A 26,415-nucleotide genomic window follows, 5' to 3' on the forward strand; every position below is an offset into this window, starting at 1 on the left:
TCAGTGCCGAGAGCAGGAGCATTTGCGCAGATAGTCTGCGCTGCCTTCAACAGACGCACACGCGTGTCAGCCCGAGAGCGAGACAGACAGAGAGAAGTTCGCCGTTGTTGTTTCTCGTCCCGCTGCGATCCGACAGGCAAAAGAGTGCGAGGAGCAGGTCGACCAACCGCTGCGTACCGGACTCGTGTCAGCACCGGGGATTTAACATGTCGATTAAAGTCTACATTGCATCGTCCTCCGGGTCCACTTCGGTAAGTGATACAAATAAAAGAACATGTGTATATGTGATGTTTTTAGCTGGAATCATCTTGCAGCATCGCCTGCCGGACAATGCAAACTAAAAACTAAACGCAAGCTGAACTTTCATTGAACTCACTAACTGATGTCCATCCTCAATAAACATGCTGACTCATGAGTAAACACGCTGCCCTACCCTCCTCAAAACGCGCGTGGCGTCTCTCAGTGACCCTCTTTAACTTTTCACGCACTTTTAAGAGACGGAGAGGAAGTTTTAAAGGGTGCTAACTGGGCTCAGCTGTGGTTTGTCACAGGGTTTCCTGAACTCACAGCTCAGTGTTTGTGCAGCTGACAAAACAGGAAAGGCGTGCAGCATCAAAAACAACAAAATAAAATCCATAAATGTATCTAAAAAGGCCCTGTTCAGGTACCGGGTGCCAGGATAGAGGGGGGGGGGGGTCTCATCACTGTCCTGCAGCCCAGAGGACCACCGGCGTCCTCCTTGCTCCACAGTGGAGAGGAATGATGGTGATGATGCAATTCTCCGGGGCCCCCTTTTTTTCAGACCTGCAGCTGCGGCCCAGGAACACTTGTGCTCTGTTTAGGAATTATTGGTGGTCTTGATTTGTGGGAATTTCACCGTTTGCTAGCCAAAGTGCACTAAAGCTTCAATTCCGGCTCATCAAATATAGTTTGCTTCCAGCTGCCGCATGCGTCTCAACGTAATCGGTGACATTACTGCTTGTCTCAGTCCTGGATGTCACTAAAAAAACGTTTCACGGTGCAAAATTGAAAGTGCACCGTGATGGAGATGGCGTAGATACAACAGAACCCCTTTGAATCAGAACCCCTCAACCAAAGTGACTTGAATTAAATGATTTCTGCCCATTGAGCAGCATGTCTTCACAGCTCACACACAGAGGCAGAAGCACATTTCCCTTTTGTGTTTCAGCAGGACAGCTCATACAGCTCATACAGCTCATACAGCTCTTACAGGGCGGCCAGAGCGGTCTGAGTGCAGAGCCAGCTGTGCTGGAGCCTGTCTGGGAAAGATGCATTACCTCTCATCGATCTGCCTTTAGTAGAGTCTGCTTGAACAGGTGGACGAGCTTATGTCCTCCTAAGTGGCGCACAGACTCTTTGTCTCTTTGTCTCCGGGTCTACGTCTCCCGTTGGAGCTGGAAGAAAAACAAACAGTGTTGCTGACTGAAGCAAAGTGCCATAAAACACGTTATGTCTGCTTTCATCTTTGCTATGCTAACCAACTTCTCTGGATTCATTTAGACTCAGGAGATGCTGCCACATTAACAGAGAACTCCACGTCTGATTTATACACTATTGATGTTGCAATCTCTCCGTGCGATGTCGTCCTTTAACGGAACACAAATGTAGTGAAGAGCTGCTGAGAGACTGAGCTGTGGTCGAAAGACTCCGCCTGCAGTTCGATTGCATCGGTAACTACCAGAACAATGTTATTGCATTCCTCCATCCGGCAGTGTCTGCTGCTGCATGAATCACACCAGTCTAGTTCGGCATGTGATGTGAGTGGAGCCACAGCCAAAACACAGACTAGTAGGAGTGTGTATGTGTGTGTGTGTATATATATTAAAGCTTTTGCTCCACTGAGGAAACGATTGCAGGTCAAACAGAGAGAGAGAGAGGCTGTAAAATCAGCCGGGGGGATGTATCAGAATCAATATCAGTATCAAGTGTATTTCCTACAGACATAAAGTTCTGTTCAGTGCATATTTATAGATATTAATGCAAATTGATTTCATGCAGAATCTGATCCTCATACCAGCCAAAAGTTATACATAAATGTGTTCTGTGTAGACATCTGAAGAACCACGTGCTTTAAGGTTTAATGGACTGAACAACCTCAAAGGTCAGATGGGGAACGGAGTGCATTATGGAAATGACAAAGACAATGAAGAACATCTCCCATCTGCATGAAAGCTTTTATGTGTGTGTGTCCATTGGCTTCCACATAACAGCGTCTACTTATTGCAGCCCGATGTAATAATCCTGGAAAAGAACGCTCTGTTTGTGGAGCTTTGAAGCTGTTGTTTGAGGATAAATATAACACAAACACCTTTTTTATAATTTAATGTTATTTAGCAAAAGGCCACGAACTACAGTTTGCATCTTATCAATGTGTGAAATCGACACCTTTCTGACGGGAAAAAGGGAAAATAATAACTTAAAAAAAAGGATTGATTCAGGTCTGCTTATTGCCACAGTTAGTGTGGATGAGTGTCCCTGACCAAAGCACTTATTGCCAGCTTAGCTCTCCCCTGACCCCTGACCTCTGCTAGTCCCTGGTGGAGGCTGGTATGCCTGCAAAACTGAATGCGGGCTGACATCATCGTCTTTCCACCCAGTAATGAGAAGCAGCATGTTTGAGTCGCCTGAAGCACGGTGCTGCGAATCCTCCAGAGAGACTTCTGTTGTTGTGGTCAGTGGCTTTGCAAAAGACGAAGTCATGCTACAGACCAATAACCTCATGTTGATCCACGCCGTGACAAACGTTAAGGAATAAATACAGTGATGGGATATTAGTAGAGGCAGTATGTTTGAGAGAATAGTACCACTTGTTCTTGTTTGACCTTTTACCAAATTTGGATAACAAACTAGCAATATGTTCTTATTGAATTCACACATGTAAATGTCACACATGTAAATACACACCTGTAGCGGTGCAGCTAGCGTGCAGAGCACCAACTGAAACTGTGGGAAGAGCCAAAAACATCAGCCAGCAGCAAAGCACATTTACTGCCCCATTTCCCTTCATGCACTGCAGCCACACTATTATACAATTTCCTCATTGCCACTCTAACTGTACCAAGCATCAGTAACACGTTGGTGCGTGTTTTCTTTCCTGGTTTGTGCAGCATCGTTCACATCCAACTCTTCTGCTCCCTGCTTCAGATTCACTGCTCGTCTTCCTCTGTAGGTTTGGCATGAAGACCTGAAGGTCTAGGCTGGAGTTGGACGGCTGCTGCAGCGTGAAAAAGTTGTTTTCTGGCCTTTTCGCTATTGTTCCACCTTCAGGCTGCAGCGAGGGAACCCAGCCAAGAGCAGCAGTGTCGGGCTCTTTCCCGTAACGATGTTGTAATGCTGACTGAGCTCAAGATTGGGTGGAGGCTACTGTTGCTGCTGGAATTCCACCGAGCGTCCAATCGTGATCTAATCAAGACCTTTATCCCTAACAAACACACAGAGCCGGGGTTCATTCGCGTTTCCTTTTAAACATTGGACTCCCGAGCCATTAGACATGTCATTTAGTCTTCTCTGTGAAGAATGCTTGACAACCATCTTGTCTTTTCCTCTCCGTGTGAGTGCATTGCACAAGAATTGACCCCAGCCCCCGAGTCGACATAAATGATTGAATCAGTCTCCATCGCATTGATCCAAGCCTGTGTTTCTAGATACGGGGCTTCCAATCAATGTCTGTTGTTGTCTGGCAGCTGTTAATGCCAGAGTCCTGCTTTTTTTTTTTTTCAGGGATTGATTAGCTCTGGATCTGATCATTGAGATCTGATCTCATGGCCCTGACGCAACCCTCGCATGATGATGATTATGATGATGATGATGTGGAATGTGAACCAAAGATGTTGCAGATGCCCTCTCTCCACATCTGTGTTTTATTGCTTCTTAGCCTACTTGGAGTCAAAATAATGATCAACGACTAATCCATTACACACTGTGTACTGCATTGAGAGGGGACCGTTATTTACTGTAACACCGCCGAACGGCATGCTGGGTACAGCTCGCCATCCGTCGATGTTCGTGAGAGCTTCTGAAGCTAAAAGACGCGTATACCGTAGCATCGCCAGGGGATGCGACTATGTCATGGCAGGTGTATTGCTCATGTCTCTAAACTCAAAACTCAGCTGAGGCTGATGGGGATAAGTTTTTGAGGTATTTGTTCATAAACCAGAGAATAGACCAGTAGTCTGGGTATCGCCCAGGTTGTGACTGTTCCATCGTGTACAGTGACTGTAGAGATATTTCACAGGATAAGTGACCTACTCATCGTCGACGCTATCAGGATTCCTCCTCTGGGGATCATGAATGTCTGTACACAATGTTAGTGTAACCCAGCCAATATTTTTTTTTTAAAGATACATTTCACAAATACATCCGTTTTATTATTATATATTTTCGTCTGCCTCGTGGTGGTGCTAGAATAAATGTCATGGAAACACTAAGCCCAGTAGGATTCATCCTCTGTGGACCATGAATGTCTGTTCTATATTCCATGACAATCTATACATACGTTATTGGAGATATTTCAGTTTCTGGACCAAAGTAGTGTAGCGACTGACCTGTGTTGCCATCCACAGAGTCATGGTGCTAGCATGGCTAGACACACAGAAGAGTTACTGCCTACATCCACGTCTAGACGAAACCATCACCACAGAGACACCTTCTCAACTGCTTTTGCAGTTTTGTTTGCCTTAATGTCAGTTTATATTTGCATTACAGAGGCAAGCTATGTAGGTATTGTGAAAGAAAGCAGACATGAAGGAAAACCAAAGACTTCGGCCCTGCCTGTTGATTGTCTGCAGGTCTGACACAGACTCACTCCCCTGTCTATCCAATGAGGAATAAGCCTCTATCATTTCAGACAGACAGATAAGGAGCGATAGGGCAACAGGATAAGAGCAGTTGTTTATTACCACACCCAAAGGCAGGGCCCGCCTGTTTTCTTCCAGTTTTAAATCACTAGGAGCCCCACTAATGACTAAAAGGGGCAAAGCGGGGGAACTCTCACTGTGCAATTAGAGTTAGGGGCAGATGGCATGAGGCCAGTCTGCCCTACAAATTAATTTCACTTGGCAACATCACAATGTGGGCTTCTTGGGTGACGGCCAGAGTGCACCAAGGGAAAGGAGAAAAGAGGAGAAAGCGGATCCTTGTGCTCAACTCGTCATTTTAGCAACTGAGGATAAAGTTTTAGTTTACTTATTTAAATCGTGTGCTAATTGAAGTCAAAAAGGCGAAAGAGCCGGCTGGGGAGGTTCTTCCACCAGACGGGAGGATTGTCATGTGCTCACGGAGAGGCAGAGCTCATGGCGTTCCACTCCGTTGCCTCTTCCCGCGCCGGTTTCTAGAGCAGCTGGGGCAAAGAGCTGGTTTTAGGACTTTGTCCTCGGGAGTGCAACTGCCATTAAATGATTCAAACTGCACCACGGCTAATCTGCCCAGCGTTGTCAGCGCCCTCATTTCCATGCCTCAATGTTGTTTCGGGCAGATGGCTGGAAGACAAATAATCCACCTGTCTCGTCTGAACACCATGAAGCTGGGAGGAGCTGACGGTACTGACAGCCAGACAGTGAATAGATTATCATGCACAGAACCTTGTAGTGCTTTGACCATGAAGTTGGCTTAGTTTGATTTCTAAGTGTGTGAATGTGTGTGTGTGTGTGTGTGTGCAGCTAAGGCTGGATGTTTGTGTCTCCTTGCAGCAGGCCTTATTTGGCTCGCGTTTGACCAGTTACCTCCTCTCGAGTCCCAGTGGAGCTCTTGTTTCCGTCTGGCCTTGTAAGGCCATCTTCCCTCTCTCTCTCACACACACACACACACTGAGCCCTCATTGGACCACAATTTCATATACTAAAACCACACACACACACACATGCATTTAGATGGAGGCAGGAACAGCACATTTCTATCCTTTCTGTAGCTTCTTTTATCACCTCGCGGTGTGCGACAGAGCAGCTAACACAGTTGCCAGTGCTACTCTGAAAAGAGGCGAGATCCCACAGGGTGTCGTTCTCGATACATTTCTATTTCCTGCCGGTGTCGTCGCGTTGGTTATCTGCGTCCTCTTAGATGGCAAGCTTGTGGGTTTTGCATAAAAGCAGGATGGACTATTTTTAGAAGAGTCATAAAGTATGACAAGTGTTAAACATGGCGCCGTGCCAAATGCGACAGAACGGCCTTTTGTGAGAACGGGGAGCCGTTCAGAAACAATCACATCGGCGTGAAAAACCCAGATAGTGAGAAAGACAGCTTCTCCTGCCACTGCCAAACACTGTCTTCCTGTGTGGGCAAACATGCTCACTTTATTGTATGGAAATAATAGGCTTTGACATTGTGTCAAATTTAAATGTATGCAAAGTGTCACACATGCTTTTGAAATGGCTCCGTTTTTAAACAATTAAGTGCGGAGGACGATGGGAGTTGACGTCCTCCTCGCTTTCTCGTAGATAAAACACCATCCGTCCCTGCTTAGCCTTGCCCGAGTTCACCCTCTTCACTACTCTCGTCGTATTGCTTCACTCAGCAAACGAGCGGTAACATAGTAACTGTGGTGTTAAGTCTCGCAGCAGAGGAGAAGTGTCCTCGCTCTCGCAGCAGACTGATGGGCAGTATGGTGAGCCGAGGCCCTTATGTTTCCTCACAAGTGCTGAAAGTTAACACACGTCTAACTGACAACTTCCTCTCTCTCTCTCTCTCTCTGTCGCACGCAGATTAAAAAGCAGCAGCAGGATGTGATGGGCTTCCTGGCGGCCAATAAGATCGCGTTCGAGGAGTGCGACATCGCGGCCAACGAGGGCAACAGGAAGTGGATGAGAGAGAACGTCCCGGAGGAGTCCAGGCCGACCACGGGGAACCCTCTGCCCCCACAGATATTCAACGAAAGCAAATATTGCGGGGTGAGGCACATGATGAACATACAGTACCACTCTTGACGGGTCACACGCAGAGCTGCAGCCCCACCATCATCATCATCAGGATGGTGGGGTTTGAATACAGATTCTGATGTTTTGAGACTAAATATGTTTAAAGCTGCTTTTTATGTTCACCATAAATCAAATACCTATGTGTCATGTGAAAGGTGTCACACGTAGAAACCCACTGAGAATTATCACTCGGCTCATTGTCACTCTCACGGCTCTCATCAGTGTCTTTTTTTCAGCAAAAAAAATACGAGATGAATCCACTTTACTCTGTATATAATCTTAGTTGGTGGAGACTTAAACAGAGCTGAAAGGAGAATGGATGCTGGATTTACTGACAGGTGGACAGAATCAGAATGATATTGTTGCTCTATATCTGCTAGATTTAGTGGAAAAAGAAACAAACACATTAGCTATAAGGTGACAATGTTAGATTGTCCCGCTGCCCCGAGTGGCAAAGAAATGTCTGCTTTACATTTTGAATAGTATCACATTCATGATTTTGAATGTGTCTACCATAAACCTAGCCTGGCATAAGTCTTTACAGTATTTAAAGGAATGGTTCAGCACTTAAGCAGCCGAAAGATCAATATCGCAATTCTATCCGTCCATTGAATATGAAGCTTAGCTTAGCATAATGACTGGAAATGGAGAGAAACAGCTAGCCTGGCTCTGTACAAAAGTAACAACATCCGACTAAAGCCCACACCATGCCCGCACAATGTTCGAAGTATAAAAGCGACGACATATAGACACATAACCCCTCGATAGACCTTTTCAGTAGTGTTATTTAATGAGGCAGATTTCTCTACCTTTGGACAGAGCCAGGGCAGCTCTTTATTCTTTATTGCTCAACTCTGTGGTGAAGCACAAACCGTCACCTCGCTCCGGCTCCATATTTAACGGATAAGACTGGTATTGATCATCTCATCTAACTCTCAGGTAGAAAGTCAATAAGTGTTTTTTTCTCAAAATGTCAAACTATTTATTCCTTTTAAACATCATCATCTCTCCTAGCAGACGCTAGTTTGGTCCCGTCAGACGCCTTCAGTCATGCTGTGCTGCTAACGGATGGCTGGAAGCGAAGCTGCAAAAGCGGGACGGGCTGTATTGAATGTCACAGACAAAGACAACAGCATTTCCCAGGATACTAGCAGCTGTACGGCCTCTTTACAAGAATCTGTTTGTGTGTGTGTGTGTGTGTGTGTGTGTGTGTGTGTGGGAGCAAAAAGGAGTGAAAACAAAGGAATGAGAAGGAATGAGAGAGACTGCAGGCAACTCAACAGTTAAACGGGTGAATGTGTTTGCTTGTGGGTTACAAACACAATGCCCTCCTATCGGATCGACGACCGAGACCTTTCCCAAATAACTCCACCCTAACAACGACTCATTCAGACGGTCGCCCGAGGGCGCTGATCCAAAGCCTGCTTCACATTATCATTCCTCAGGTTGCAGTCGATCAATCCGCATCGAGAGTCATCTCCGTGTGTCTTCCTCTTCCTCAGAACTACGAGGCCTTCTTCGATGCCAGAGAGGACAACGCCGTGTATGCCTTCCTGGGTCTGACCGCTCCCCCCGGCTCCAAGGTATAAGCTGACGAACACGCCGCCGTCTGTCCCTTCACTGAACTGCATTCCTGGGGCCATATTTTCCTGTAACACCGGCTTATGAGCCTAAATATATATTTACCCTCACAGTGTGCTGTCCATGCAGAAAACACACACACACACACACACACACACACACACACACACACACACACACACACACACACACACACAGACACATTACATAATACATCTGTTCCTGATATCCTTACACCCAAGCAGGCCTCCTTCTCCTTCTCCTCTCGCTCTCCTGCACACGGGCGCCTCCTCTGTGCCACAACAGGAGCTGCAGGGAGGTGTGCCAGTTACCATAGCAACAGAGGGGTTTTCCGTGGCAGGAGATATATCAACCATTATCCTCCATTTTATTATAGCGCTCTCTCCCTCTTCCCCTCCTCTCTCGGCAGGAGGCCGAGGCTCTGGCGAAGAAAGCACAGCAGTAGCAGCTTTACACCGTTTTCTACCTGAGACCTGAACCCAGACCTGAACCCAGACCTGAACCCAGACCTGAACCCAGGGCGGACCAAGAACTGATCCAGGATGAAAACAAGCAACATTTCGCTCGGCTTATAAATATGTGATTTACTTTTTTTTTGTTTTCTATGAATCTGTGTTCAGCTGTGCCTTGTCAGCTGTAGTGAAAGGAGGTGCTGAAGCAGTGCATTATGGGTATCTACAAACAGCTCTGCTTCCTCTCATTAACGTCAGCCCGCGAAGCCTATTGGCCTAACGACATGTCAATCAACCATAAGCATGAGCGCGTAGCTTCCCTTTCTGAGAACACGCAGTCGGACACGACTAAACGTACGCACTTTGAAAGTTGTTCCACAGATTCATCATTTGGCCAACAGGACGTCGTCCATAATACATCATCCTCATTCATTTCACTCGACGGGTTCAATTAGAACAAGTCTCATCTGTCGGATCCTGGAAACACGTTTTGCTCGTGCCCATTACGTCATCGCCCAAAACCTGCAGCACCTTCTGTAAAAGTGATCTATCACAATCCCATCCCCTGTTTTTATTTACTCTATACGGTCTTAATGCTGTTTTTAATAGCAAACTTTTTTCTACGAGATGATATATGTTTTAAAATGATAACACATTAGCCAAAATTACAAGTCTGCATACACACAGAGGGATGTGAAATTGAGTTGTTGTTTTTTTATTTGCCGTTTGTGTTTTCAGGGGAGTCGGATCGCTGTTTGGTTTCACCATCAGCATCTTGTTTCACATTGTGTTGGTAATCCCGGTGTTACACAATCTTCCAAATAAAAATAAGACTGCAAATAAAACTGCACGCCTGACTCTGAGTACTCCTTGGTGGTTTTCGTGAAATAAGTGACAAAGTCAAACAAATCTGCCGTCTTGTGACATATTTTATGTACGATTTAATGAATTTACAGTTGGTGTTTGTGACTTCATTGTCTTAAAAGTGTTAACATTGTGTTAGAGAAAGCAGGATTTGTCATCACTCATTAGTTGATATTCCACAGAATATCATCCAACCGCTCAAAGTGCTTCCCAGCTGTTTTTAAATCTTTGTACACTTCTTTAGTATTTCCAAATTATATTTGTACTCCCCCACATTTCAGTGAAATAGTTTTTACTTCACTACATTTTTGTGACGGCTTCAGCTTTTCAGATCTAGATTTTACATCAGATAACACGATAAGCTTATAAATTAATAAAGAATAACATTGCAATACAAAAAGCAGCTGCACACTGGAATCACAGCTCCCTTTGTCACGTCTACTTTCAACTAGACCTTTGAAAGAGAGAGAGACTGGCAGTTGATCAACACATTGCTGATGAAATGAATACGAGCTGTGACTCTAGTGTATTGCTCTACTTCTTGAACAGATTTTTGTTGTATCCCACTGAGGTTTTTTGGATGTACACACATGAGTACTCTTAATGTATTGGTGATTAAATGAGTGGTTCCTGATGTTTTTCACTTATAGCCCTCTACAGACAGCGAGGTCTGGTGGAGGACTCTTGTTTTGTTCCACCAAAACGGGATTTCCTCTCCAGACTGCTCAGCTGGTTTCATGTAAACTCTAATATCTTACAAAAAAGCAAAGCTATGTGCTTTCTTTGTGTAGCATAACATCTTTTTCTTCTCTCCCTATCCCATTAATCATCAACCCCTCAGATTTGTCTTTTGACCCTTCGGAGAGGGCCTCGCCCCCTAGGTTGAGCAACCTTACTTTACATAAAGTAGCGCCAACATAACCTGCTAATGTGCACACTGCATCAGTATGAACACTATAATAATGTGATCATAATATATCAGTCACAGGGGCCTTTACTTTTGCTACTTTAAATGCCTTCGACAATACTAATGTACTTATATTTAAGTAACTTTAACGCAGGACTTTTACTTATAATGCAGTATTTTTAGATGTTGTGTTGGTATTTTTACATACGTTGTTTTCAGTCTTTTGTATAAATGTCCTGTTCTCTTTTCTCTAAACTGTGATTTTCATTTGCAGTTTAATAAAGGAAGTAGGTGTTATGGGTGGTGGGGCCAGTTTTCGATTGCAGAAGTGAAACAAGTTAGTAGAGCTTAACATACACTGTGACACTGTGCCATTTGCACTCAAGAGCGAGAATCACAAGGAGCGAAGTCGGGTGAATAAGAGACGGAAAAGAAGAAGAAGACAGTCGTTCTGTGCCATGTTGGCCGAAGGTTTTCTCCGAGTGCTGTGTTACAGGGAGGAGAGAAAGTTTGCCTCTGCGTCTAACCCCAAGAGATTGCAGGAACAGGCTCGTTGTGCGGATCAGTTAAACAGCCATCCCTCCGACCCGGACTCTCCAGACCTACAGAGAGATTCAGCCAAAGCAGGTAAACAGCCTCGTAAAGAAATATGCAAACCATCTGATATTTAACTTTCCAAACCGGTTCTAACGGTAACTTTGCGCGGCCTAGTTAGTCTGCTTCCCTTTTACTAACATGTTCTTCCTTTGTCAGATATGATCTCTCTTATGCTTTCATGCCCAAATAGCAACGCAACATTCTGATTACTAGTTTCCTTTCGGTTATCAGGTCCAAACCAGGTGGAACTAGACACCGCCCAATGCCAGGGACTGAAAGTGGTGCCTGAAGGCCCTGTAGGCCTCTTCATCCCTGGGTGTCTACCGGTCCTCACCCTGGACCCTGACTTTATGGTTTGCTTGGACAACTGCAGCCTCCTGGAACAGTATCCAGACCTGCAGGTGGCCACCATCCCCCAGCACGCCCTTTACTCTGCTGGCCCTGAAGCCTTCCGTCAGATGGAATGGCCAGCCCAACAGGGGCCACAAGGCGAGCCCGTCTCGTCCATATCAGACCAGGGTTATCTGGTTATGGGGCCCAGTGTGAACATCAGCTTGGATGAGTCTGGCCTGGAGCCTATGTCTAACTCGGTGCTGAATGGGCTGCTGGAGAAGCAGCTGGAGGAGGTGTACATGCAGCATCTGACTGACAACTTGGCTCGATGTAACTCCCACCTGGGCAACAGCCTCCTGCACGGCTTGATGACTCCGCCGCAGCCCGGCAGCAGCCAGCCCCGGGGGCCAGACTCACTGGAGGCCAGTCTGGAACAGGGGTCAGGAGGGGGCAGCGGCAAGAAGATCAGTTATCTGAGAACCCAGAACTCGGTTCCCTGCTCGTCCAACTTCAGCTCCCCTGTTCTGAGGATTTCAGAGGCTGACAATACTCATCTGCAATAAAGGCAACCGTGCAAACACCAAAGTATTAAATGTGATGCTCGGCTATGGCTCTTTTGCTTCTGCACTTCTTTAACTCTGAGTGTACACATACCCACGTGCAACCGGCATGTGAAAACAAGTGCAATCCAGTAAATTAATGCAAGCTTTTATTTTTGTTTACCTATATTTACACAATGTCTTTGTTTACTTGCTTGGTGAAATGACATGTCAAATGTTCCTGCTCTCATGTGCCATCTGCTGTTAGGTTTGAGAACCACACCATCGTGTATTTACCTGACATACATTTGAACTCATTGTATTGATATATACATGGGTGTGTGTAAGGTATTTATTATTTTGAAGCAAAGAGTAATCCAGTGTTACATTATAGATGTATCCTGTGTATTGAAGATGCCTTGTAAATAAAGATTGATTCTGTATTTGGCAAAATACAATGTCTTGTTTTTAAAGTGATATATCAAATATATTAAATGGTTAAGTGAAGTGGGTTGACCATATGCATTTTATGATTACTTTAATATGATGCAATTAAGGCACTTACATTTACAATGAATGCCATTTACCTCTTTGAAAAGATTTCTAAGGGACTTGAAGTGAATACTTATTTTTCATTTTATGTCTCCAAATCAGGAGCAATGTGATACAACAACATGGCAACATTGGGCTTTAGTAGAGACAGTCAAAGAGGAATTTTAGGGCTTTTTTTTCCGGATGTAACTTGTTTTGTTGTGTTTCTGATATATTATGGTTAATGTGTAGAAGTTTGGAAATGTAAAAACTACAAATTATACACAACAACACAATTTGCTAGGTTATGTTGTGCAGAGAGCAATGGCAAAATTATATTACTCAGGATTCTGTGTGGTTATGTAATGAATGAAGGCCTGCCTGAGGCCCGTGATAGATAACCATTACATTCAACCATAATAAAGAGATTTAAGACAACTTCTGACAAGGTTTGTTTAAACACAAACATTCCAAATTATATAAGCCTACCAGGAAAGTCAAATTTAACTTCAATGGACCAAATCCATACTAACTTGATATCATTTCAATCTTAATGCTCCGAAATCCAAATTAGGACGACAGCGCATGTGTGTACTGATGCTAACTTCACTGACAAGTATAATTACAATAGCATGAAATCAATTCTGGGTCAGGGTGTTTTGTTTCCCTTTAATGATGACGCCAGTAGTACTTGCCCTTTTTAATATGATGTTTTGACAACTTCATAGCTCACATCACTTGGTGTGTCTGTGTGAAAACTGTGAAGGACTGGAGACCTCTCCCAGGGTCCAATGTGTCCACATCACTGAAGTACTGCAAGTATACTATATAAACCCTGCAAACGCTTCAGATTGTGAATGCATACAAATTGGCGGTTGTTACCCTATACGTTGCTGCTGAAACACCCACGGACCTATGATGATGGTGCGCTTTAGTGAGACCTGGCAGCCTCTAAATATCCACCATTCCAACCCTTTGACTGAGTGTGGAGTCTTCAGTTGTCCTAAAGGCACCTGAACCTCACAATGAGGTCCAGCGTGAACTGACAAAGCAATACAGGATGAAGATTTATGGTGCTTTTGCCTGCTTAGGGTTGATTTGTAACCTGTGAAGCACAAATCCTCACCGTTGGGCTCACAGTGAAGGTAACGGTGATCCATCAACATGCACTTATTCAATGGGCTTTGTGGAGGCTGATTCACTGAGCGGTGACAAATATAGAAAATAGAAGGTTTTCTCTAACAGATTTGAATCAACGCTATCTATTCAGTCATTCTTACATTTATACAGCCGCTATCAAATATTGCAATTGTAACCCAGCTGAACAAAACAGGAAAAAATAGAAATTAATTAAGTTATAAACAAATTAAAATACTGGCTTAAGTTAAAACTTGTTGCTTTCATTTCTGTTATTAGACTACTGGGATAACTTAGTCAAATCTTTTGTTTCACCCATTCACATCACGGATGTTTATCATCGTATCTGCATCCCTCACTAACATTAACCGGAAGTCTTGCACAGCACTTTGTGAGCACAAGGGCAGTCGATGTCGGGGGAGAGTTCCTCCAAGTCTCCATGTTGAGCTATAAGTAGTTTGTTCAGTGTAACAATGTTGAGCTTCACTAAAGTTGACAAACTGTAGTAACTACATTTTTTGAGTCGAACTGTTATCAGGTGACAGAAACTGTTTCACTGCACAGTCTTAATTAGTTTCACTTCACACGCCTCGGTAAGCTAACGTTAGCTTCTCAGTTCTGTTTAGCTAGTTTCGTTGTGTGTTAGCTACAATGTTATTTCCGTGTAAAGCCTTTTCTATCATGTTACTATGGTTTGTGAATATCACATAATATTCAACATGTCTCAAGCGTGAATTCCTCCCATGTCGTTACAGATAATTAAATTATTTTTTAGGCAGTATTTTTTTAAAGAAATGTAGTGAAACCCATTGAAAAATAGTTACTATACCATTTAGCATTATCTCCATCCTTTGATCATTATCTTTTTTTAATTAATAACCACATATTTTATTTGACTCTCCTCTATTTTATTATGTATTTAAAGTATTATTTCGTATGAGCTCAGATGTCTAATTTTGCATCAGTGAGTGTTCTATTGGAAGAAACGTAACAACAAACAACCAAGAGAAAAGTGATGTTACATATAACTTATTACTTGTATACTTGATGTAAACATACTATTTGAGGAAGTGAGAGTACAGTCAACTATTGAAGCGACCCTGAGAACATCAGAGTGTCATTTTATTCTTCCCTTTTCTTGGTGAGTTTTGAACATCTGAGTAAGTGACGCTTGCGTCGCATTAGCCAAATGCTAACGTTACTAGCTCTGTGACTTAGCATAGCCCTACTGGTGCTTTAGCCACCGAGATGTCGCATAAAGTTAATATAATGTGGTATTTTTTTAATGACAGAGGCGGATGGGAATATTTGTGTGTTATGAGTATATGTTTGTGTTATTTATTTGAATTTCTATGAAAGTAGCTTCATCCTGTACGTCACTGTGCTGCTGCTGTGCAGTGAGCTCAAGGTGTCAGTATTGTGTTCACAGTATCTTACTAACATTACCTAAATGTATTGAGTCTAATGTTTCAACTGTAAATAGTTTTCATAATCCTCTACAATGCAAAGTGTTTCACAACTAATAGTTTGTTTATCCTTAACAATTTAGTGGTCTGTTTAATGGCACAGTTGACGTTTCATGGATTAACAACATGTATCCAACATTCATGGGTTAAAGCATTGCCATTAATTTTTGGACCGGATTCGAATCACAGGATATAGGCATTATTTTTCACTTATGGAAATGACCTTGAGCAGAGGTTTGCCCTCTCCGAGTGCTCTACTAGTTATTTTATATTTGATGTATCACAAAGGATTCCAGTAAGACATCGCATGTGGTAGCACAAATGAAGCTCTAGCTTAAGTTCAGTCAGGAAGACTATACTCTTGCATGCCTAAGACCGTAGTTTATTTCTCATAGGGCCTACATCTGCCAATCCCTCCTCACGCATGCTCACTCATTATTTCCTTGCTGTCATTGGTCGGGGCTGTCAATCATCATATCAGCTGTTTAGATCAGCTGGTCTCCTCTATCCAATGGCACAACAAAACATTTACATCGTTAGCCTATCATCTTGCTGCTGTCTCTTTTAAATATGATTGTCTCTCTACCTTCAGTACGTTCATACTGCTGTTACGCACGCCTCCACCTCGCCATCTCCACTCAGTCCTCACAGATTCATCATCTTCATCAACTCATCATTCTATCAGCCTCTTCAGCCACCACCACCAGTGTCTGGACTCCAAGGGGAGATTTATCCTGCTGCTGCTCAGGGCAGACGCCCCTCGATTACAAATCTCCCTGCAGAGTCAAAGACAAAGACTCTGTCAAGACTTTATCACCACATATCATCTGTTAATAATAAACAATTATCTTTTCTTCATCTGACTTGTCTCTCCTGATTGAAATGAATAAGTGGCTATGTTTTCAATTTTAAAGCTGTGTTCAAGATATGAATAATTAAATATGATTTATCCTTGTAAATAAAAAAACACCAGGTGGAGTAGTTGCTCATTTTAAAATTGTACAATTATACACAGAAAAGACAGGTGTGTTTACTGAGGAACATGCAGGAGGAGTTGACCTGACAAAGCACAGCACTTTAAAAAGATATCCCTCCACTCTCTCTTCTTCAGCATGTGGGGTAGCCAGTCCTGGTTTGTTCGTAACTCTAGGTCTTTGTTTTCTACATGTGTGGTGAGACGTCGTTTGTCAGTAGCCGTCAGGTTGCCTTATTTCCTCCTTCGGGCATCAGATTATTGACCATGTGAGCTTTATGGTCACATTGATACTCTGGACTCTGGTCCTGGTCAGTCCTTCTTGGCCCTGCTGTGGAGAAGTAAGACCAAGAGGAGTTTGATAAGCTTTTTTTGAAGGATAATTGTGACTTCAGCTGGGATAACATCTATTGAGACAAAATCGGTGTAATATAACGAATGTATCATGTTTAAAAGTTGATCTGTAAAGTTGCCTATTTATATTTTTGCATAACGTTTTAATCTTTTTCTGGCTCGATAACAAATTACAATCCCAGTGACAATTTGTCATCTTGATAAATTACATAAAAAATGTCTCTGTTTGTGCATCGAATGAATAAAATAATCTGTCAGTGTAAAATACATTGTGCATTACTGTGTTTAGTCCTTGCAAATTTGTAATCTATTATTGACATTTATTCATGCCATACTAATATCCATTATACAATTACTGAGTTATTCGTTTTAGTTCTATTTAAAAAAATATATTAAAACAGGAGTACAACAAAGGAAATTCTAAATATGAATTTCTTCGAGCTTTGATATCTTTTATTATCTATTTAATATGTATCTATTTATGCACTTATTTCAGCATTGATTGATTTATTCATTTAATGTATTCAGCGATATTTAATTATCCATATATACTGTTAATTGTAAGACATAATGTATTGCTTGACTGAATGCACTGTTGTCTATGGGGAACCTTTGTATTAGGCAGTGGTGGCTGGTGGAACATTTTCTAGGTAGGGCAATCCGATCAATTTCAGGAAACTAGACTACTCCTGACGAGAATGCGCAATTTGGGGCGCTACAGATTTTGCACAAAGCGGAATCTATTTGAGGACGCTGATTGGCTAAATTGTATGTCACACATTTATATCTTTAATCAGCAATTGGCGAAATTGCTTCCTAGACCCGCCTCCTGTGGGCGCTTTCTCCAGCGCCCCAGCTCTGCTGAGATGTCCCACTGTCAAATCATCGAGTGTTTGAGGGCTCTCTTGCAGACATCTTGAGCCCTTTATGAACCCTTTTCGTACTTAGCCTAAGGAAATTACCCACAAATCATTGCAATGTGACGTTAAACACGGGGTAACCGGTGGACGCATGGAGACGAAAAAAAAAAGGTAAACAAAGAGGACGACTCACGTGTGTTCAGCCTGTCATATTACATGTACACAGAAACATTAAGGGTTAAAGGTGGAACAAAACATAAACATGAAATCAGAGGATATTTATTTATTAATTCATCAAATATTTGATTTTGTTATTGAAGCTCTTTTGACAAAAACGAGTAAATAGATGATATTAAATCACCTCTCATCTTGTGAGGAAAGAGCCTGGAAGACGTTCAAATATACCCACAGTTATACATCATATTTGTTGTCGTTTTCATGGTAACGTGATATGACGGTGATCGATTCGGCGCACGCCTGATTTATGTCGAACGAGCATTACAATCCATTTCGTGTACGTATTTTAGCATAAGCGCATGCACTAATCGTGTGCGCGTGCTTGTGTGTTTTTTGTGTGCGTGCTTGCATTTCTGTGTCTCATTACAGTTGCGCAAGCAACATTCTAGAACACCTGAGGTCATAAAGCCCTTTCGCAGCGTTCTCAGCGTCACAAAGCCCCCTGTAACGTTCTGAGCGTCACATAGCCCTGCAGTTGCAACTGTCTCGTGACAGTTGCGCAAGCAACGTTCTAGAACACCTGAGGTCATAAAGCCCTTTCGCAGCGTTCTCAGCGTCACAAAGCCCCCTGTAACGTTCTGAGCGTCACATAGCCCTGCAGTTGCAAAAGACAGTGCACAGACCAGAGCAGATCTCAGAAGACCACAGGACAGCAAGGCAGGAGGACCAAACCGGACCCACTCTCAAGGACCAAACCGGACCCACTCTCAAACTCGTTAAGTACTATTTTTATTTCTTTGGAAAGTCTTAAGGCTGGTGTACTGGTTTCACAGAGAGAAATTCTGAAGATATCTCTGATTTCTGTGTCGGATTCTCATGCTCTGCGATGTATTGGTGGTCCGTGTTAGCTTGTAGCTTTGTGTTGGTATATCGAAGCGGAGTGCGTAAAAATACGTGATATTGTGGTACATCTTCTAATTGCTTGTAATAGTTGTGTATAGTGGCGACATGAGTTGAAATTGTTGAACTTTTCAACTGTTGAATGGAGCTCGGATCGATCGGTACTATGCTATGCTAACATTGTGGGTGAACGCAGAGGGATACAGTATTTATTTCCTGATTCAACAACGGCAGGACGTCAGTGATGACAGGGGTAGCATCTCAACGCTGATAGGCTATCGTGCTGCAGCGTCAATCGCCAAAACACCCCAATGGGACTGGAGTGACGCAAATTTGCGATGGCGTGGCGCGTTTGGCGTGGCGACATGAGTTGAATTTGTTGAACTTCGGATAAAAAATGGCATGATGCTGTGGTGTGATAGCCTATCAGCGTTGAGATGTTTCTCCTGTCATCACTGACGTCCTGCCGTTGTTGAATCATGAAATAAATAGCTAATACAATGTTACCATAGCCTAGCACCGATTGATCCGAGGTCCAATGAGAAAACAAGTTTCGGTAAGTCTTAGGGTCGGTAAGTAGTTTTGTTTCCTCAATGAAGCTCGGATCGATCGGTACTATGCTATGCTAACATTGTAGCAGCACCATCAACACTCAACATAACATCATCTCGGTGTAAATACGGCAGCATCTTTTTCATTGTTTGTACCATATGGTTTACACACACATTTATACACATAGTTTGGTCCGTTCTCTATTGCTAGGAGGTATCGTAGAGCTCTGGGTGAACGCAGAGGGATACAGTATTTATTTCCTGATTCAACAACGGCAGGACGTCAGTGATGACAGGGGTAGCATCTCAACGCTGATAGGCTATCGTGCTGCAGCGTCAATCGCCAAAATGCCCCAATGGGACTGGAGTGACGCAAATTTGCGATGGCGTGGCGCGTTTGGCGTGGCGACATGAGTTGAAATTGTTGAACTTCGGATAAAAAATGGCATGACGCTGTGGCGTGATAGCCTATCAGCGTTGAGATGTTTCTCCTGTCATCACTGACGTCCTGCCGTTGTTGAATCATGAAATAAATAGCTACTACAATGTTAGCATAGCCTAGCACCGATTGATCCGAGGTCCAATGAGAAAACAAGTTTCGGTAAGTCTTAGGGTCGGTAAGTAGTTTTGTTTCCTCAATGAAGCTCGGATCGATCGGTACTATGCTATGCTAACATTGTAGCAGCACCATCAACACTCAACATAACATCATCTCGGTGTAAATACGGCAGCATCTTTTTCATTGTTTGTACCATATGGTTTACACACACATTTATACACATAGTTTGGTCCGTTCTCTATTGCTAGGAGGTATCGTAGAGCTCTGGGTGAACGCAGAGGGATACAGTATTTATTTCCTGATTCAACAACGGCAGGACGTCAGTGATGACAGGGGTAGCATCTCAACGCTGATAGGCTATCGTGCTGCAGCGTCAATCGCCAAAACGCCCCAATGGGACTGGAGTGACGCAAATTTGCGATGGCGTGGCGCGTTTGGCGTGGCGACATGAGTTGAAATTGTTGAACTTCGGATAAAAAATGGCATGACGCTGTGGCGTGATAGCCTATCAGCGTTGAGATGTTTCTCCTGTCATCACTGACGTCCTGCCGTTGTTGAATCATGAAATAAATAGCTACTACAATGTTAGCATAGCCTAGCACCGATTGATCCGAGGTCCAATGAGAAAACAAGTTTCGGTAAGTCTTCAGGTCGGTAAGTAGTTTTGTTTCCTCAATGGAGCTCGGATCGATCGGTACTATGCTATGCTAACATTGTAGCAGCTCCATCAACACTCAACATAACGTCATCTCGGTGTAAATACGGCAGCATCTTTTTCATTGTTTGTACCATATGGTTTACACACACATTTATACACATAGTTTGGTCCGTTCTCTATTGCTAGGAGGTATCGTAGAGCTCTGGGTGAACGCAGAGGGATACAGTATTTATTTCCTGATTCAACAACGGCAGGACGTCAGTGATGACAGGGGTAGCATCTCAACGCTGATAGGCTATCGTGCTGCAGCGTCAATCGCCAAAATGCCCCAATGGGACTGGAGTGACGCAAATTTGCGATGGCGTGGCGCGTTTGGCGTGGCGACATGAGTTGAAATTGTTGAACTTCGGATAAAAAATGGCATGATGCTGTGGCGTGATAGCCTATCAGCGTTGAGATGTTTCTCCTGTGATCACTGACGTCCTGCCGTTGTTGAATCATGAAATAAATAGCTGCTACAATGTTAGCATAGCCTAGCACCGATTGATCCGAGGTCCAATGAGAAAACAAGTTTCGGTAAGTCTTAGGGTCGGTAAGTAGTTTTGTTTCCTCAATGAAGCTCGGATCGATCGGTACTATGCTATGCTAACATTGTAGCAGCACCATCAACACTCAACATAACATCATCTCGGTGTAAATACGGCAGCATCTTTTTCATTGTTTGTACCATATGGTTTACACACACATTTATACACATAGTTTGGTCCGTTCTCTATTGCTAGGAGGTATCGTAGAGCTCTGGGTGAACGCAGAGGGATACAGTATTTATTTCCTGATTCAACAACGGCAGGACGTCAGTGATGACAGGGGTAGCATCTCAACGCTGATAGGCTATCGTGCTGCAGCGTCAATCGCCAAAATGCCCCAATGGGACTGGAGTGACGCAAATTTGCGATGGCGTGGCGCGTTTGGCGTGGCGACATGAGTTGAAATTGTTGAACTTCGGATAAAAAATGGCATGACGCTGTGGCGTGATAGCCTATCAGCGTTGAGATGTTTCTCCTGTCATCACTGACGTCCTGCCGTTGTTGAATCATGAAATAAATAGCTGCTACAATGTTAGCATAGCCTAGCACCGATTGATCCGAGGTCCAATGAGAAAACAAGTTTCGGTAAGTCTTCAGGTCGGTAAGTAGTTTTGTTTCCTCAATGGAGCTCGGATCGATCGGTACTATGCTATGCTAACATTGTAGCAGCTCCATCAACACTCAACATAACGTCATCTCGGTGTAAATACGGCAGCATCTTTTTCATTGTTTGTACCATATGGTTTACACACACATTTATACACATAGTTTGGTCCGTTCTCTATTGCTAGGAGGTATCGTAGAGCTCTGGGTGAACGCAGAGGGATACAGTATTTATTTCCTGATTCAACAACGGCAGGACGTCAGTGATGACAGGGGTAGCATCTCAACGCTGATAGGCTATCGTGCTGCAGCGTCAATCGCCAAAATGCCCCAATGGGACTGGAGTGACGCAAATTTGCGATGGCGTGGCGCGTTTGGCGTGGCGACATGAGTTGAAATTGTTGAACTTCGGATAAAAAATGGCATGATGCTGTGGCGTGATAGCCTATCAGCGTTGAGATGTTTCTCCTGTCATCACTGACGTCCTGCCGTTGTTGAATCATGAAATAAATAGCTACTACAATGTTAGCATAGCCTAGCACCGATTGATCCGAGGTCCAATGAGAAAACAAGTTTCGGTAAGTCTTCAGGTCGGTAAGTAGTTTTGTTTCCTCAATGGAGCTCGGATCGATCGGTACTATGCTATGCTAACATTGTAGCAGCTCCATCAACACTCAACATAACGTCATCTCGGTGTAAATACGGCAGCATCTTTTTCATTGTTTGTACCATATGGTTTACACACACATTTATACACATAGTTTGGTCCGTTCTCTATTGCTAGGAGGTATCGTAGAGCTCTGGGTGAACGCAGAGGGATACAGTATTTATTTCCTGATTCAACAACGGCAGGACGTCAGTGATGACAGGGGTAGCATCTCAACGCTGATAGGCTATCGTGCTGCAGCGTCAATCGCCAAAATGCCCCAATGGGACTGGAGTGACGCAAATTTGCGATGGCGTGGCGCGTTTGGCGTGGCGACATGAGTTGAAATTGTTGAACTTCGGATAAAAAATGGCATGACGCTGTGGCGTGATAGCCTATCAGCGTTGAGATGTTTCTCCTGTCATCACTGACGTCCTGCCGTTGTTGAATCATGAAATAAATAGCTGCTACAATGTTAGCATAGCCTAGCACCGATTGATCCGAGGTCCAATGAGAAAACAAGTTTCGGTAAGTCTTAGGGTCGGTAAGTAGTTTTGTTTCCTCAATGAAGCTCGGATCGATCGGTACTATGCTATGCTAACATTGTAGCAGCACCATCAACACTCAACATAACATCATCTCGGTGTAAATACGGCAGCATCTTTTTCATTGTTTGTACCATATGGTTTACACACACATTTATACACATAGTTTGGTCCGTTCTCTATTGCTAGGAGGTATCGTAGAGCTCTGGGTGAACGCAGAGGGATACAGTATTTATTTCCTGATTCAACAACGGCAGGACGTCAGTGATGACAGGGGTAGCATCTCAACGCTGATAGGCTATCGTGCTGCAGCGTCAATCGCCAAAATGCCCCAATGGGACTGGAGTGACGCAAATTTGCGATGGCGTGGCGCGTTTGGCGTGGCGACATGAGTTGAAATTGTTGAACTTCGGATAAAAAATGGCATGACGCTGTGGCGTGATAGCCTATCAGCGTTGAGATGTTTCTCCTGTCATCACTGACGTCCTGCCGTTGTTGAATCATGAAATAAATAGCTGCTACAATGTTAGCATAGCCTAGCACCGATTGATCCGAGGTCCAATGAGAAAACAAGTTTCGGTAAGTCTTAGGGTCGGTAAGTAGTTTTGTTTCCTCAATGAAGCTCGGATCGATCGGTACTATGCTATGCTAACATTGTAGCAGCACCATCAACACTCAACATAACATCATCTCGGTGTAAATACGGCAGCATCTTTTTCATTGTTTGTACCATATGGTTTACACACACATTTATACACATAGTTTTTTCCGTTCTCTATTGCTAGGAGGTATCGTAGAGCTCTGGGTGAACGCAGAGGGATACAGTATTTATTTCCTGATTCAACAACGGCAGAACGTCAGTGATGACAGGGGTAGCATCTCAACGCTGATAGGCTATCGTGCTGCAGCGTCAATCGCCAAAATGCCCCAATGGGACTGGAGTGACGCAAATTTGCGATGGCGTGGCGCGTTTGGCGTGGCGACATGAGTTGAAATTGTTGAACTTCGGATAAAAAATGGCATGACGCTGTGGCGTGATAGCCTATCAGCGTTGAGATGTTTCTCCTGTCATCACTGACGTCCTGCCGTTGTTGAATCATGAAATAAATAGCTACTACAATGTTAGCATAGCCTAGCACCGATTGATCCGAGGTCCAATGAGAAAACAAGTTTCGGTAAGTCTTCAGGTCGGTAAGTAGTTTTGTTTCCTCAATGGAGCTCGGATCGATCGGTACTATGCTATGCTAACATTGTAGCAGCTCTATCAACACTCAACATAACGTCATCTCGGTGTAAATACGGCAGCATCTTTTTCATTGTTTGTACCATATGGTTTACACACACATTTATACACATAGTTTGGTCCGTTCTCTATTGCTAGGAGGTATCGTAGAGCTCTGGGTGAACGCAGAGGGATACAGTATTTATTTCCTGATTCAACAACGGCAGGACGTCAGTGATGACAGGGGTAGCATCTCAACGCTGATAGGCTATCGTGCTGCAGCGTCAATCGCCAAAATGCCCCAATGGGACTGGAGTGACGCAAATTTGCGATGGCGTGGCGCGTTTGGCGTGGCGACATGAGTTGAAATTGTTGAACTTCGGATAAAAAATGGCATGACGCTGTGGCGTGATAGCCTATCAGCGTTGAGATGTTTCTCCTGTCATCACTGACGTCCTGCCGTTGTTGAATCATGAAATAAATAGCTACTACAATGTTAGCATAGCCTAGCACCGATTGATCCGAGGTCCAATGAGAAAACAAGTTTCGGTAAGTCTTCAGGTCGGTAAGTAGTTTTGTTTCCTCAATGGAGCTCGGATCGATCGGTACTATGCTATGCTAACATTGTAGCAGCTCCATCAACACTCAACATAACGTCATCTCGGTATAAATACGGCAGCATCTTTTTCATTGTTTGTACCATATGGTTTACACACACATTTATACACATAGTTTGGTCCGTTCTCTATTGCTAGGAGGTATCGTAGAGCTCTGGGTGAACGCAGAGGGATACAGTATTTATTTCCTGATTCAACAACGGCAGGACGTCAGTGATGACAGGGGTAGCATCTCAACGCTGATAGGCTATCGTGCTGCAGCGTCAATCGCCAAAATGCCCCAATGGGACTGGAGTGACGCAAATTTGCGATGGCGTGGCGCGTTTGGCGTGGCGACATGAGTTGAAATTGTTGAACTTCGGATAAAAAATGGCATGACGCTGTGGCGTGATAGCCTATCAGCGTTGAGATGTTTCTCCTGTCATCACTGACGTCCTGCCGTTGTTGAATCATGAAATAAATAGCTACTACAATGTTAGCATAGCCTAGCACCGATTGATCCGAGGTCCAATGAGAAAACAAGTTTCGGTAAGTCTTCAGGTCGGTAAGTAGTTTTGTTTCCTCAATGGAGCTCGGATCGATCGGTACTATGCTATGCTAACATTGTAGCAGCTCCATCAACACTCAACATAACGTCATCTCGGTATAAATACGGCAGCATCTTTTTCATTGTTTGTACCATATGGTTTACACACACATTTATACACATAGTTTGGTCCGTTCTCTATTGCTAGGAGGTATCGTAGAGCTCTGGGTGAACGCAGAGGGATACAGTATTTATTTCCTGATTCAACAACGGCAGGACGTCAGTGATGACAGGGGTAGCATCTCAACGCTGATAGGCTATCGTGCTGCAGCGTCAATCGCCAAAATGCCCCAATGGGACTGGAGTGACGCAAATTTGCGATGGCGTGGCGCGTTTGGCGTGGCGACATGAGTTGAAATTGTTGAACTTCGGATAAAAAATGGCATGATGCTGTGGCGTGATAGCCTATCAGCGTTGAGATGTTTCTCCTGTCATCACTGACGTCCTGCCGTTGTTGAATCATGAAATAAATAGCTACTACAATGTTAGCATAGCCTAGCACCGATTGATCCGAGGTCCAATGAGAAAACAAGTTTCGGTAAGTCTTCAGGTCGGTAAGTAGTTTTGTTTCCTCAATGGAGCTCGGATCGATCGGTACTATGCTATGCTAACATTGTAGCAGCTCCATCAACACTCAACATAACGTCATCTCGGTGTAAATACGGCAGCATCTTTTTCATTGTTTGTACCATATGGTTTACACACACATTTATACACATAGTTTGGTCCGTTCTCTATTGCTAGGAGGTATCGTAGAGCTCTGGGTGAACGCAGAGGGATACAGTATTTATTTCCTGATTCAACAACGGCAGGACGTCAGTGATGACAGGGGTAGCATCTCAACGCTGATAGGCTATCGTGCTGCAGCGTCAATCGCCAAAATGCCCCAATGGGACTGGAGTGACGCAAATTTGCGATGGCGTGGCGCGTTTGGCGTGGCGACATGAGTTGAAATTGTTGAACTTCGGATAAAAAATGGCATGACGCTGTGGCGTGATAGCCTATCAGCGTTGAGATGTTTCTCCTGTCATCACTGACGTCCTGCCGTTGTTGAATCATGAAATAAATAGCTGCTACAATGTTAGCATAGCCTAGCACCGATTGATCCGAGGTCCAATGAGAAAACAAGTTTCGGTAAGTCTTAGGGTCGGTAAGTAGTTTTGTTTCCTCAATGAAGCTCGGATCGATCGGTACTATGCTATGCTAACATTGTAGCAGCA

The 26,415-nt window shown here is 43.9% G+C and overlaps 2 protein-coding genes across 2 annotated transcripts; both read left to right on the forward strand.

Moving 5' to 3' along the window:
• Positions 1-9,833, forward strand: sh3bgrl (SH3 domain binding glutamate-rich protein like). The gene is made up of 4 exons (XM_079167174.1): positions 1-251; positions 6,717-6,902; positions 8,432-8,512; positions 8,941-9,833. Exons 1-4 carry the CDS (start codon positions 207-209, stop codon positions 8,974-8,976), a joined length of 348 nt encoding a protein of 115 aa, XP_079023300.1. The 5' UTR covers positions 1-206; the 3' UTR covers positions 8,977-9,833.
• A 1,316-nt stretch (positions 9,834-11,149) lies between these two features.
• LOC306702011 (uncharacterized protein) lies at positions 11,150-12,898 on the forward strand. The gene is made up of 2 exons (XM_079167488.1): positions 11,150-11,381; positions 11,583-12,898. Exons 1-2 carry the CDS (start codon positions 11,213-11,215, stop codon positions 12,245-12,247), a joined length of 834 nt encoding a protein of 277 aa, XP_079023614.1. The 5' UTR covers positions 11,150-11,212; the 3' UTR covers positions 12,248-12,898.
• Positions 12,899-26,415: the final 13,517 nt, after the last annotated feature.

Source organism: Pholis gunnellus (assembly GCF_910591455.1).
Source record: "Pholis gunnellus genome assembly, chromosome: 10".
In the NCBI taxonomy this organism is placed as follows: domain Eukaryota; kingdom Metazoa; phylum Chordata; class Actinopteri; order Perciformes; family Pholidae; genus Pholis; species Pholis gunnellus.